At 42.3% G+C, this 12,185-nt stretch overlaps 1 protein-coding gene across 3 annotated transcripts in view; it reads right to left on the bottom strand.

Annotated features, from left to right (window-relative positions):
• LOC141783438 (ATP-binding cassette sub-family C member 12-like) overlaps positions 1 to 12,185 on the bottom strand; it is a 247,760-nt gene that overhangs the window by 122,121 nt on the left and 113,454 nt on the right. For 2 of the 3 annotated variants that reach the window (XM_074660747.1, XM_074660755.1), the window contains exons 14-28: positions 12,084 to 12,156; positions 11,380 to 11,583; positions 10,877 to 11,011; positions 10,543 to 10,645; positions 9,965 to 10,015; positions 9,370 to 9,462; positions 9,145 to 9,248; positions 7,060 to 7,242; positions 6,692 to 6,918; positions 4,386 to 4,523; positions 2,475 to 2,664; positions 2,292 to 2,381; positions 1,939 to 2,128; positions 425 to 584; positions 224 to 302 (exon numbers count right to left, since the gene is read on the bottom strand). The exons of the other annotated variant lie outside the window; for it this stretch is intronic. In XM_074660747.1, coding sequence (XP_074516848.1) covers positions 224 to 302; positions 425 to 584; positions 1,939 to 2,128; positions 2,292 to 2,381; positions 2,475 to 2,664; positions 4,386 to 4,523; positions 6,692 to 6,918; positions 7,060 to 7,242; positions 9,145 to 9,248; positions 9,370 to 9,462; positions 9,965 to 10,015; positions 10,543 to 10,645; positions 10,877 to 11,011; positions 11,380 to 11,583; positions 12,084 to 12,156 — 2,020 coding nt within the window. The remainder of the gene's footprint in view (positions 1 to 223; positions 303 to 424; positions 585 to 1,938; positions 2,129 to 2,291; positions 2,382 to 2,474; positions 2,665 to 4,385; positions 4,524 to 6,691; positions 6,919 to 7,059; positions 7,243 to 9,144; positions 9,249 to 9,369; positions 9,463 to 9,964; positions 10,016 to 10,542; positions 10,646 to 10,876; positions 11,012 to 11,379; positions 11,584 to 12,083; positions 12,157 to 12,185) is intronic. 3 annotated transcript variants of the gene reach the window in all.

Genomic DNA, 12,185 nt, shown 5'->3' with positions numbered 1-12,185 from the left:
GACAGCTACTATCTGGTCAGATAACATTATAATTCAACATATGCATCACAAACATTACATGTCATTGTGTCTCTAAGCATTGTGTTTAAGTGATTGCAGTCAGGTATGAAGTAGTATGTATGAGTAGACCCAGAAAAAAGGCTGTCGCTGGATGAGTTGACTGATTTGGTCTGGATAAATGACCACACACTGTAATGAAACTGTTAATGTTATGCAAACATACTGAGTCCTTCATGTAGGTCTTCTCCAGCGCCGCCCAGATCTCCTCATCGTTGTAGTTATCGAAGGGGTCCAGGTTGTACCTGTAGGCAAACACATTCATTATCACAGTTGGCGAGCCAATGACTAACCCAACACAGTGAGAACAGAGGGTGCCTGTGTGTAAACATTAAGTTCTGTGGAGTTAGGGGTTAGCTTTGGTTACCTGACTGTGCCAATAAATAGCACAGGATCCTGGGGGATGATAGACAATTTGCTGCGCAGATCCTGCAGACCAATGTCCATAATGTTCACACCATCTATCAGGATGGTTCCTGCTTCTGGCTCCACCAGCCTGAACAAAGCCACGCCGAGAGAGGACTTCCCTACAGACATAGAGCAGAGAGTACCTAAGAATAGTAACCCTAATGGTTTACAGAGGTACTGTAGTGTTTCCCCTCTGCTCCCTGCAGTCATGGTTTAACAAAATAACACTCTTATCCCAGTAAATTCTTTCATTTACACATTTAAATCCAAAAATGCTGCTGCAACACAGCGCTATCAACATTTGCATTGTATAAGGTACATTATGATCAATATGGACTATAGGTTTAGTGATTTACTTTACTGCATTTATGTTTACTATATAATGACATATTCACATACATGCAATTGTGTGTGTATTCAGTACTGTTCAAGATTCAACTCTTATGATAATTAGTTATAGTTTCTTCAATCAATCGATCATTTTAATATGTCTAAATCATCTTGACATTTTCATTGTTTTGCAATTGCATTGCCCATTTACACCAAAAACCAACTGTATGAAAAACAAAGTTATAAGTAAAAACACTTAATTATAACTATAATAACCAAATGGTATATGGTAAATAGACGGTTAATTAAACTTATTTAATAGTTATTTTACTGTTAACAAACAATGAAATGATAACAATGTTTACTAATTATAAGTAATGCTATAATTTCTGTCATTTTATAATTAGTTTTGTGTAATATGAAATAAGTAGTTTATAAATTCTATATTGTATCATAGCTGATAAGAGACGATAACAATTACATTCTGATTACATTAATAAAGTAATTATTAACTGTTTATTGTCGTACACATTATAACATTTTATACACTATATTAAGTATTCATTAATGATTACCAAATGATTTGTAAACTTTTAAGAAATCATTGTAAAACATCTATAAACATGACATAGATAGCTGGACCAGAAACCAGAAAAAGTTATTAACCATTGACAAAGTATTAACTATCAATCTAAATAATGTTCATAGATATTTTGCAAAATATTTCTTAACCATTTAACAATGTATTATAATCATCAGTTGCAACTTTATAAAAGCCATCCAAATAGTGTTTATAGATGGTTTACAAACTAATTATTAACAATTAACAAAGCATTACAAATATCTGGGCGATCTCTCTATGTAATGTTTATAGATGTTTTACAAACAATTTTTTAAAGGTTTACAAATAATTTCGTAATCATTAACAAGTACTAAATTTAGTATATAAAGTGTAATAATGTGTGCAACAACAAACTGTTAGAATAACATGAATTATAGCATTACTAATAATTAGTAAACATTATCATTTATAATTTAATGGTTTGTTAAGAGCAAGATAACTATTAACTAATCAATTTACCATTTATAAATTATGGTTATTATAAAGTGTTACCGTAAAAAGCTTTGGAGTCAGGGTCTTACCAGAGCCTGTCCTTCCCACAATGCCCAGCTTCTCTCCAGCTCGGATGAAGAAATCGAGTCCGTTCAGAACAATGGGTGTATTCTCTCTGTACCTCATCTTATAGCCCTTGAAGGTGATGGTTCCACTCTTTGGCCAGTCCTCTGGGAGTTGAGCCTCCTTGATGTGCCTTGGGGCCTCAGACGTACAAGTCTGTACACAATAAATGACAACTACTTTTAGGGAGGAGAAAGGAGGTGTGTCAGATGATAATTAACTGCATACCAGAAGCACAAATAGCTTTAGCAAGTGCTTTTCTTGAATAGTTTAATGTACAGTTTCAAGAAGACCAGGACATGTGGATGAAGAGTCTGACCGTGATATATTCCTGCAGCCGCTCCACCGAGTTGAATCTGGCATCCACCTCCGTCGACTGTTTCACTACGTACTGAAATATGCCTATCAGCTGGACAACACATAAACAGAGTCTGTAAACACACATGTTGCAGTTGCTTGCAGTGTGTCTTTACAACAATAAACCAAAGGTTCATAAATTTACCTGCATGGTGTAGGACAAGGCCAAGCCTTTCAAAGCTGGACTAATGATATCATTACCGCTGAGCACTACGAACAGAGACACCAACAAGGTCATGACCGTAGCCATGAAGTCCGTCCAGAAGGAGACCCAACGTGCCCCAGAGTGAAACAGTAAATAGTGGATGGAGTTGATTGCATTCAGTTCCTTGAACCTACAACATGATAAAGGACAGTAAAACAGAGCTTACAATGCAGACCAGCAGGACACTTTGACTGAAACATCTCTTGCTCTGGAATAAGATCAAGCACAGCAGTGAATGCCTTCCGACGTGCAGCAGCCTTACGATTCGGCTCTGTATCAGTGACACGGTTGGTAGCTTGGACTGTAGCTTGGGATGTATCTCGCAGATGATTGGCATACTTCAGGTTGAATGACTTGCAACAGGACTAATGGAAATTGGCCTCGCTCGCAAACAGGTCCTCGCCTTGCACCATGCAATGTAGATGGTGTTGCCCAAGGTCTAGGGCTCGAGGCTCAATCTATTTCCATGGTGGCTCCTTCAATGCTCCGTCATTGTCCTTAAAGGGATAGTTTGGGTGATTTGAAATGGGGTTTCATGAGGTACTTATCCATACTAGGTGTATTACATACAGTAGAGGATCGTGCCCCCAGCATCGAGAAACAGATAGGAGCACTGGCACCGGAGCAAAGCAATACGGTGCCGTGAACGTGGACAGCATTTTATCCCTGTCCCTCTCAGAATGACTGACAACTGCTCCAATCTCACTCTCTCCAGTAGGGGAGGGATGAGATGGAGCGGTGGAAAGGCGTAAAGCAGCTTTCTCGGTCATGACATGTGTGCAAACGCATCCACCCCCAGGGGCAGGTCGTGCCAGGGAGAACCATATAGCGTACAGTGGGTGTTGCATCTTCTGGCAAATACATCCACTTCCGCTCTCCTAAACCAGGACCAAATCGGCTTCACCATCTCCGGGTGAAGCCTCCACTCGGACAGAAGTTCACTTCTTCACATGAGGTTGGCCCCCCCTTGTTCTCCGGTCCTGAAATTGAGCTTTCAGAGCCAACATGTGCACTGAGGCCCACAACCACAGGTTCTCCGCTGTCCCCAACAGAGCAGCTGACCGAACTCCAGCCTGTCTGTTGATGTAAGCCACTATGGTGCTGTTGTCAGTTCTCACCAACACATTCTTCCCCCATACCAGGGGCTCGAAGTGTTGGAGGACCAGGAACACTGCCTGCAGTTCGAGTAGGTTGATGTGTCGGCCCTCCGCCGGAGGCAACACTCCACCAACCGCTCTTCCTAGGCCAGTCCCTCCCCACCCTGTTTGGGACACATTAGTGAACACTGTGACGTAGGAGGCCACTCTTCCCAGCGGTGTTCCCTTCAACAGGTGTTGTGTGGACCCCAGTAGTGAAGATCGTCCTCTACCGAGGGAGGAATGCTATCGAAGCGTTGCTGTGCTTCTTGGCATCCAAGCAAAGGCTGGCAAACCACCTCTGCAGGCGCCGCATGTGCAACAGCCCCATCGTGCTGTATCTCCCTATTCACCCATGCATGGGTAGATGAGGGACGAGAGGCTGTCAGAAAACATGCATGTAAAATACAAGTTACAGGAGGACGCTTCTGCAGTTCTTCTGACCCACCACCATTATCTCTCTTGTGTTTCTTTAGCTTTGGCGTGATTAACTACTACCACTTCTACCTAATTCTACAAAAAGAAAAGAAAATAGAGATTGCATTACTAAGAAGCAAGATACTGTACGCATTTGGATCATCACGCTCCGAATGGCCACAGACGGAATGGGCACTGCACTCGTGAATGTAAAGCAGAGAAGAATTAAAACTGAGACTGAAAGGTCAGCAAAACAAAAAGCAAAAGTATTTCATGTTGAGGAACTCTGGTATCTTACAGTTGTATGTGCCTGTCTCTTATGTTGTAGGCATGGATGGTGCTGAGGCCCTGCAGGGTAGAGGTGGTGAGAGAGATGCAGGGAGAGCGACTGATGTTCTCCATCCTCTTCATCTGACGGACACTCCTCTGGAAGATACTGCAGAAGAATCACAGCTGATATTCAGTATGTAACTATAAAGCCAGGAATCTCTGTCTGTGGGTAAATGGTAAATTTATATAGCACTTTTCTAGTCTTCCAACCACTCAAAGAACTTTACACTACATGTCAGCATTCACCCATTCACACATCCATTCATACACTGATTGCAGAGGCTACCATGCAAGGTGCCAACTTTGACCATCAGGATCTAATCTAAATACTCAATTTAGGATTAAGTGTCTTGCTCAAGGACAGCCGGACAACCGGGGATCGAACCATCATACTTCCGACCTGCTCTACCCTCTGAGCCACAGTTGCCCCATGGGTATGTGGGTATGTGTGTTCTTCGCATATCTCGAGAACCGTTCATCCGATCGACTTTACACTCGACAGGGCTTCAGGACTCTGCAGACTCTGATGGTCACCATGTGTACCCGCCTGAGTTTCTTCATACCCTCTACCCATGTGGCATGCCTCCCCATCGCATCACTCTAAAAGTAAGAATGGTGACCAATGCTACTTTGAAATTTCGACCAGCACAATGGACAGTGCAGTGGGTCACAGTATATCATCGATCAGAACTGCCTCATCTCTTGGTGGCAATATCTGTGGTTGGTGTCAACACTGGACACACACTCATGCTTTGCCATGACCGTAAATAAATCACAGGGGCAGTCGCTACACCGTGTTGGGTTGGCAAATCAAGCAAGCTTCGCATTTTTGCCCAAGATGAAGAGACAAAGAAGAAGCGCCGCTTCCTCAGCAATGTTGTTTATGGGGAGGTGCTGATGAGATAAAGGTAAATCTAAAGGATTTCCAGTCGGCATAAACAGGACTGACACATTGACAGAATAAACTTGGACTTCAATGATCGTCCCGAAGTTCAGTTGATGCTGGTTATGATTTACAGTCGACATAAATGGGACTAAATCATTGACATAAGAAACCTGTATTCAACTAATTCTCCTGAAGTTCTGTTGCTGCTGGTTATGATTTACAGTCCGCATAAACGGGACTAAATCATTGACAGAAAAACCCTGGAATCAATTAATCCTCCTGAAGTTCTAATATGCCTATTTTTTCACATTTAGTGCTTATATTTTATTGCAAATTTGTCCAAACATTTTGTTAATCTGTGGATTTAAAATATCTTAGAAAGTCTTTTTTACATTTTACTTAATGCTACCTATAGACACCCTGTTACATGGCGCCTTTTAACATAATATGTAAATAGATATCAATGTAGTTAGATACACACTCTTGTGGTGTAATAGTAACACATCCATTCATTGGGTGGATGATTCCAGGTGCAAGTCCTGGCAAGAGTGTGATGTTTTTTTGCCAGATCACAAATATAGTGTAATCAGTTAGTATGAGAACAACAGTAATTGGCCAACTAGGTAACACGATGTTCGGTTTGTCATTTGTATTATGTAGTAGCCAGAGGGTCAAAAGTGCTTTGGTGGGCGCCTGGGTTAGCTCAGTTGGTAGAGCGGGCGTCCATGTATTAAGGCTTGGTCCTGACCGCGGCGGCCCGGGTTCGAATCCGGCCTGTGGCCCTTTCCGCATCCACTCTCTCTCTCCCCCCTTTCACGACTCTATCCACTGTCCTGTCATAAAAAAAAATGGAAAATTCCCCCAAAAAAATAACTTTAAAAAAAAAGTGCTTTGGTTTTATGGCCACACCTGGAGGACAGGCAACAGCATAACATTTGCGCTTTCCATCCTGGTGATTCTCCGGATATGCCTGTTAGCTCCAGGGAACATCACCACCTCAACTCGCACTATTGAGGTATGTAACATCTGGAGCTTATCCATACACATTGCATGGGGCTTTGCCTCCAATTGAGGCCATACAATGTTGCTGTGATCATTTGCACGCAAATGACTCACAGACTCTAGAACTGCTAGAGGAAAACTATGTCACGGCAGATGTATTACTCAGGACCCAAGAAAGTGCAGTGTAAAGATAGTATGAGCAGTTCTCGAGAAGGCTGCAAGACGCAAAACCACAGACCAAGCAGTCGACCCGTTCTAAACAGGCATGTTTTGAACGGGCTCTGCATTAGTACCTGTAACAACTCTTTACTGTTCATTCACGCACCTGCTTTTAAGATGAGCGACAATGTCAATGGAAATCTAAATCTTAACTGATATCAACTCACAACATAATGAGGGTGAACAAAGCTCCAATAACAGCCACAGCTACCAGCATGAGGGGGAAGACACCCGAGATGGTGATAATGATGAAGGCGACCAGCAGACTGAAATCCAAGAAAGTGCTCATGTGGAGGGGAAGCACAATGTCCACCTCCTCTTGATCTTTGGAAAACCGGTTGAGAATGCGGCCTGTTGGCGTTGTGTCAAAGAAACTCATGGGACTGTAGAAAATCTGAGAAGGGAAAACAAAAAAATCTTCGTCATCAGCGGCTCATTGGTAGAGCTTCTACCAGGTCTGAAAGAAGTCAAACCATGAAAGAGTAACCATGGTTACATAGATATAGGCTGGGGGTCAGCAGTCGTTCAACAGTACCTTCTTGAACATGGTGTCGTGGAGTTTGCAGGAGGCATTCAAGGTGACCCAAGTGTAGGAGAAGCATTTGATGATGGCAAGTAACACCATGACAAGCAACATCCCGCCATAAATCATTTGGTAGAAGCGCAGGTCTGGGTTTTGTGAGATGTCGCCGTTGTTTGTAGTTGTGTTATTGGAAGACTGGGGGAAAAAAACAGAGAAGTAAGTGAAGACCAGGGCCAGAGGAATAATTTATCAAAAACATTTGTCAATATATTGCCACAATATTGTGCAGATATGTGGAAATAACACATATTTATCAGATTTGCTCATGTGTGATCAGTCAATACACTGGATCACAGTATTACCCAATGTATAATGACTGTGTAGAGAGAGACAAATCAGTTTTTTTTACTCATCGTAATGACTGACATTTATATCTAAAGTTTAAACAGAGATGTGATGACATTTATGTGTGGTTACTGTGGGAGTGAGCACTGGGTAAACTAAACACAATCAAAAAGACTGAGAAAAGTAAAATGTCTGATTTGGATCCATGCAAGTTTAGTGCAAAAGGGAACAATGGCAAGAGGTTCTCTTCAGGTATTCGCTATGAATAAGCCTCGCCATCTCACACTGTTAAGGTCAGATAACAGTATCGTGTGGCCTGCCAGCTGTGTTATTTGGCAGTGGACATTAGTAGCCAAAGTTCATGGGATAGAGATGGGCAAGTCTTACTTCCTATCTCCCTCTGCATGAATCATATTTATGGTGTATGCTTTTGCTCCACATAACAGCCGGAGTCCACTTAAAGGGACTATTTGTAAGATTCAGAAATGCTGCTCAACAGCGACACCTGTGGCCTTGAAATCAACAAAAGTCAGCGTCGAGCTCGCGCTTGCTCGCTCTACATAGACATGAACGAGCATCGCTCAAAACAGTGAGGCGACACACGTCAGCTAAAACCACAATATCACTCAATATTTCAGCTGCTTGGCAGTAATGTTAGCTGACCAGACGAAGGTCTCTCCATGAATCAATGCTGATCCTAGTGTTGGCTTTTCCTGCTCAGCGCAGGCTTCAGCAGCGGGGCTCCTCAATAAGTTACGTTATCGCCTCCCGACCGCAGCCGGCAGCCGAAGACACCGGCACCCGGTCGGTAACGAGACGATAACGTAACTCGTTGAGGAGCCCCGTCACTTCGCAAGACACGGAAAACCTCTGTTGGTCTGGAGGAGCTGCAGCATTTATTTCTGCACAAACGTCCACTTCACTAGATATTCTCAGAGCTAAACTAACTCTTCTGCAGTGTGTAGTGAGCGCGCGTTCACATCTAGAGGTGGAGCGAGACAGCGAGGACGCGCGCGCTGTCTGAGTGAAGGAGAGTAGGCAGCGGAGACGAGGCTCCGGCCACACGCGAACGCGCATGTGTGCCGACCCGCTACATTTATACGCTTAAAAAGTTACAAACAGTCCACTTAATATTGTATATTCTCTTGATCTCACTAACCACCAAATCCACCATTATTTCTTAGTTCTTTAGTTAGCATCAACAGTTTTGATAGGGATTATTTCTTGATAGGGACGTTAATCCCCCACACAAGGATATATAAATAAAGTTGAGTTGAGCTGTTTGAGCTGGTAATTAATTAAACATAGAGTGTAGGTACCGTATAGAAAGAGTTTGTATCTGTCCTTGTTGTCGTACAACACATATTCGTGATTTTAGCCACAGACAGTTTAGTTCTGTCTGTTCTCTAAAAGCACACCACCTTCATCGCTGACAACACAGACAAAGTTATGTGAGGAAAAAGAGAGTTGTGCAGCTCTACCAACGTCTGTGCACACCTGACCAACTATGTGGAAAAAGTGTGTGACTGTTGGATTGTCAGTTTTGGGAAAAGACTGTGTGAAGAGAACTATTCAATACCCTCACTGTCAAAAAACCTGTTGGAGCATAAAATAATCATTTTTGTTTCCAGCTGTTGGAAGTCACACAATCACTGAGAACACATTCACATTTCACCCAGGGCTGCATGTGTGTGTGTGTGTGTGTGTGTGTGTCATATGTGCATGTGTTTGTGGGAGAGATTTCGTTCTCACCCCATCCCCGTTCTGAATCCAGAAGCTGAGCCACCAGCTGCTGAAGGCTGTGGATCCAATAATCAGGACGATGTTCAGGAGAGTGAGGAAGGTGACAATGTATCCTGCAGCAACACAGTTACATCAAACATCATCAACCGGGTTGTCCATTTGTGAATTGTGCATTATTGCATAGAATCATGCCAATGCATGTGTGTGTTTGTGTGTGTGTGTGCTGTATCAGACCTCCAGCTGCCTTGCAGTATTGCTGGTAGATTCTCCAGGAGACGGGATGTTCTGTGATGGACTCCTGACTGACCAGCTGATCCCCGACAACAGCTTAAGAGGAAGAAAAGGCAGAGTGAAAACCATCGTAGAAAGGGGCAAAATGTGAAAATTGTTGAAATACAGGAATAACGGTGCACATATTCTCTCCTGGAAGGCATTCATAGAGTAGTACTCGTTTGCCGTTAACACAAAGGTGACAGAAATAGTTGTGTAAAAAAAGGAAAATAGAGATCTTGAGAGAGAAGTTGAAACCTTGCCTATCTCCTGACCTCCGCACACCGGGCCAATCACTGTAGTAAGTGAATGTCAGATTATCTGTTTTGGAAAATTACAGAAATTGCTGGAGAGGTGTGGGGGAGGAGGGGGTTTCCGAAGCTGTTCAACCATCCAGCCAGCACTTCTGGCCACTTAACTTGCACACCCTTTGTCTTTTAGGTTCCCACATTGATATAAAACCATATAAGTCTGACATCCTTGCAGAGACTGGATATATTACATCTGAACTGGCTGACCCTACATCAGAATTATAATTTAATGAGTGTTGTAGACTCACATTTTTGGTCAGCTGTCGTTCCATCATCCTTTTCGTCCGACATGTCAAATGCTGAAAGGAAGCACAGATGTGGGTGGAAATATAAATATAATGACGAAGAAATCCCAGTCATCTTTATACTGTAATAAAGACATAAACATGCCCAAATAATGCAATAACAGTATATTACAGTCAGGATTGTAGCTTTGTTGCCCTGTCTGCCATTGTTTTGCAAAGTTTTACAGAGCTCATTGGCCTTCCTTTTGTCATCCAAGGTCCCTTTGTTACCTCGATGGACTGCTGGCGTTACCTTTTACCTCCTCCTGGTTATATATTGGCTATTTTATAAGCCCACACTTTTAAAATGTCACTTTGCTCCACAGAGAATTGTGCCAAAAGTAAAGCAACCTATCCTCCAAAATAACTATGACTATGTAGAATGTGCTACACTTCTGGTGTGTCTTTGTTCTAAACTATAAAATGATGCCTTTTTTTCATTAATTTTAAGATCTCTAATGATGAAATGAACCATCACGAATTAGCCCACATAATTTATTTTAGATCACTACACTAAAACATTTTATTCCTGGTTGTCATACCTGGGTTCGCTAGCCCGCTGTCTGTGCCATCACTTAGCTCAACGTCCTTCAGCTGGGCAGCGTCTTGGGGTGACACTTCCTCGTACTCATTCTCACTTTCACCCTAAAGTAGATGATGAACCGTTAACTTGTGCCCTCGTAGACGACATGTTTCTGCCTCATATAAACCTCTGACATCTTTCAATATTTGTCTTACAGATTACATGTAGCAGTTTATTGTTTCTGAGCTAGTAAAACAATGAAGAACTGGTGAACGGGTTTCACAGCCAGTAAAACAATAAGGAAAGACATAATAGCTACAGTACATCTGAGTTTTGAACTGCAGGTTATTTACTTCAGACTCTTCCATCTGATAGTCGGTGATGAGCTGAGCGTAGCGTCCGTTGGCTTCCATCAGGGCCTGGTGGTTTCCGGCCTCCCGCACCTCGCCATCATCCAGAACCAAAATGTCATCACAGAACTCCAGATGCTGAAAGACACAAACGAGGACAAACAAGGACAACCATGTCAATGAAACAAAATCCCAGCACTGTGGCAGAGGTCTACCCAACACAGTCTAATCAGCACGTTTACATTTATGGCATTTGGCAGACGCTCTTATCAAGAGTGGTTTATAATACTGCTCATAATTCATGATAAAGGAAATACTAATGGCAGCAATCAGACACCACTTCCTGGGTTGTGATTTTACTTTTACTTAGGGGTTTACCACAATAAGATATAAATCTCAAATTTGTACAATAAGTATAAACAAGTATTATGCAACTTTGATTGAGAAATGCCTAATAATAAGCTATTAAAGATTCACTATCTGCTAAAGAATAAATCTGTGTCTACCTGGAGCTGGTGTGTAATCAGGATGACGGATTTTCCCTGGAGCTCTTTCTTAACACATTCTTCAAAGATGTGTTTCCCTACATGAGCATCGACGGCAGATAGTGGATCGTCAAGGAGGAAGATGTCTCTATTGGAGTAGACAGCTCTCGCCAGGCTGATCCTCTGCTTCTGCCCCCCCGACAGATTCAGCCCTCGCTCTCCAATCTGCCAACAAAACAGCAGAAAGCTATTAAGAACACTGGCAACAGGGTCTGGTACATCACAAAATCAACTTTTCACTCTACAACAATGTAGAATAAATAGAGAGGGGGCAAATGCAGAAACTGACAATGAAGACAGCAAAGTACTCACAGCTTCAAATAAACTCATAAACATAGGTCAGACTTGGACTTCTGAAATTTGGTTATACCAACTCAAACTGCCTAAATAATTAGGTCTGGTATTCAATTTGTAATCATTAGTTATGACTCAGACTTAAACAATACGATTCTTTACGTCATGCAATACTTTGAACAGCATTTGGTGGTCTTTCTCTTTATCCATCTTTTGTGAATCCTTATGTCCACTGAGGGGTTTCCTACTACACATCAGAGGATGTTAGTGTTTAAAGTTCCACTATGCTTGTAAGAAATCATTAAAATGCATTAAAAAAAAAAGAAAAACATTCAGTTTGGAGGGTAGAGAGTACAACAGAGAGCTCCTACCTCAGTTTGATCACCATATGGGAGGATTTTCAGGTCAGCTCTGAGGCTACAGACATCTATGACTCTGTCGTATCTGCGGAGTAAGACAATTAATTGCCTGAA

The sequence above is a fragment of the Sebastes fasciatus genome, chromosome 2 (assembly GCF_043250625.1).
Source record: "Sebastes fasciatus isolate fSebFas1 chromosome 2, fSebFas1.pri, whole genome shotgun sequence".
Classification (NCBI taxonomy): domain Eukaryota; kingdom Metazoa; phylum Chordata; class Actinopteri; order Perciformes; family Sebastidae; genus Sebastes; species Sebastes fasciatus.
The sequence above is the reverse complement of the archived record's forward strand: the minus strand, read 5'-3'. Positions and strand labels throughout refer to the sequence as shown.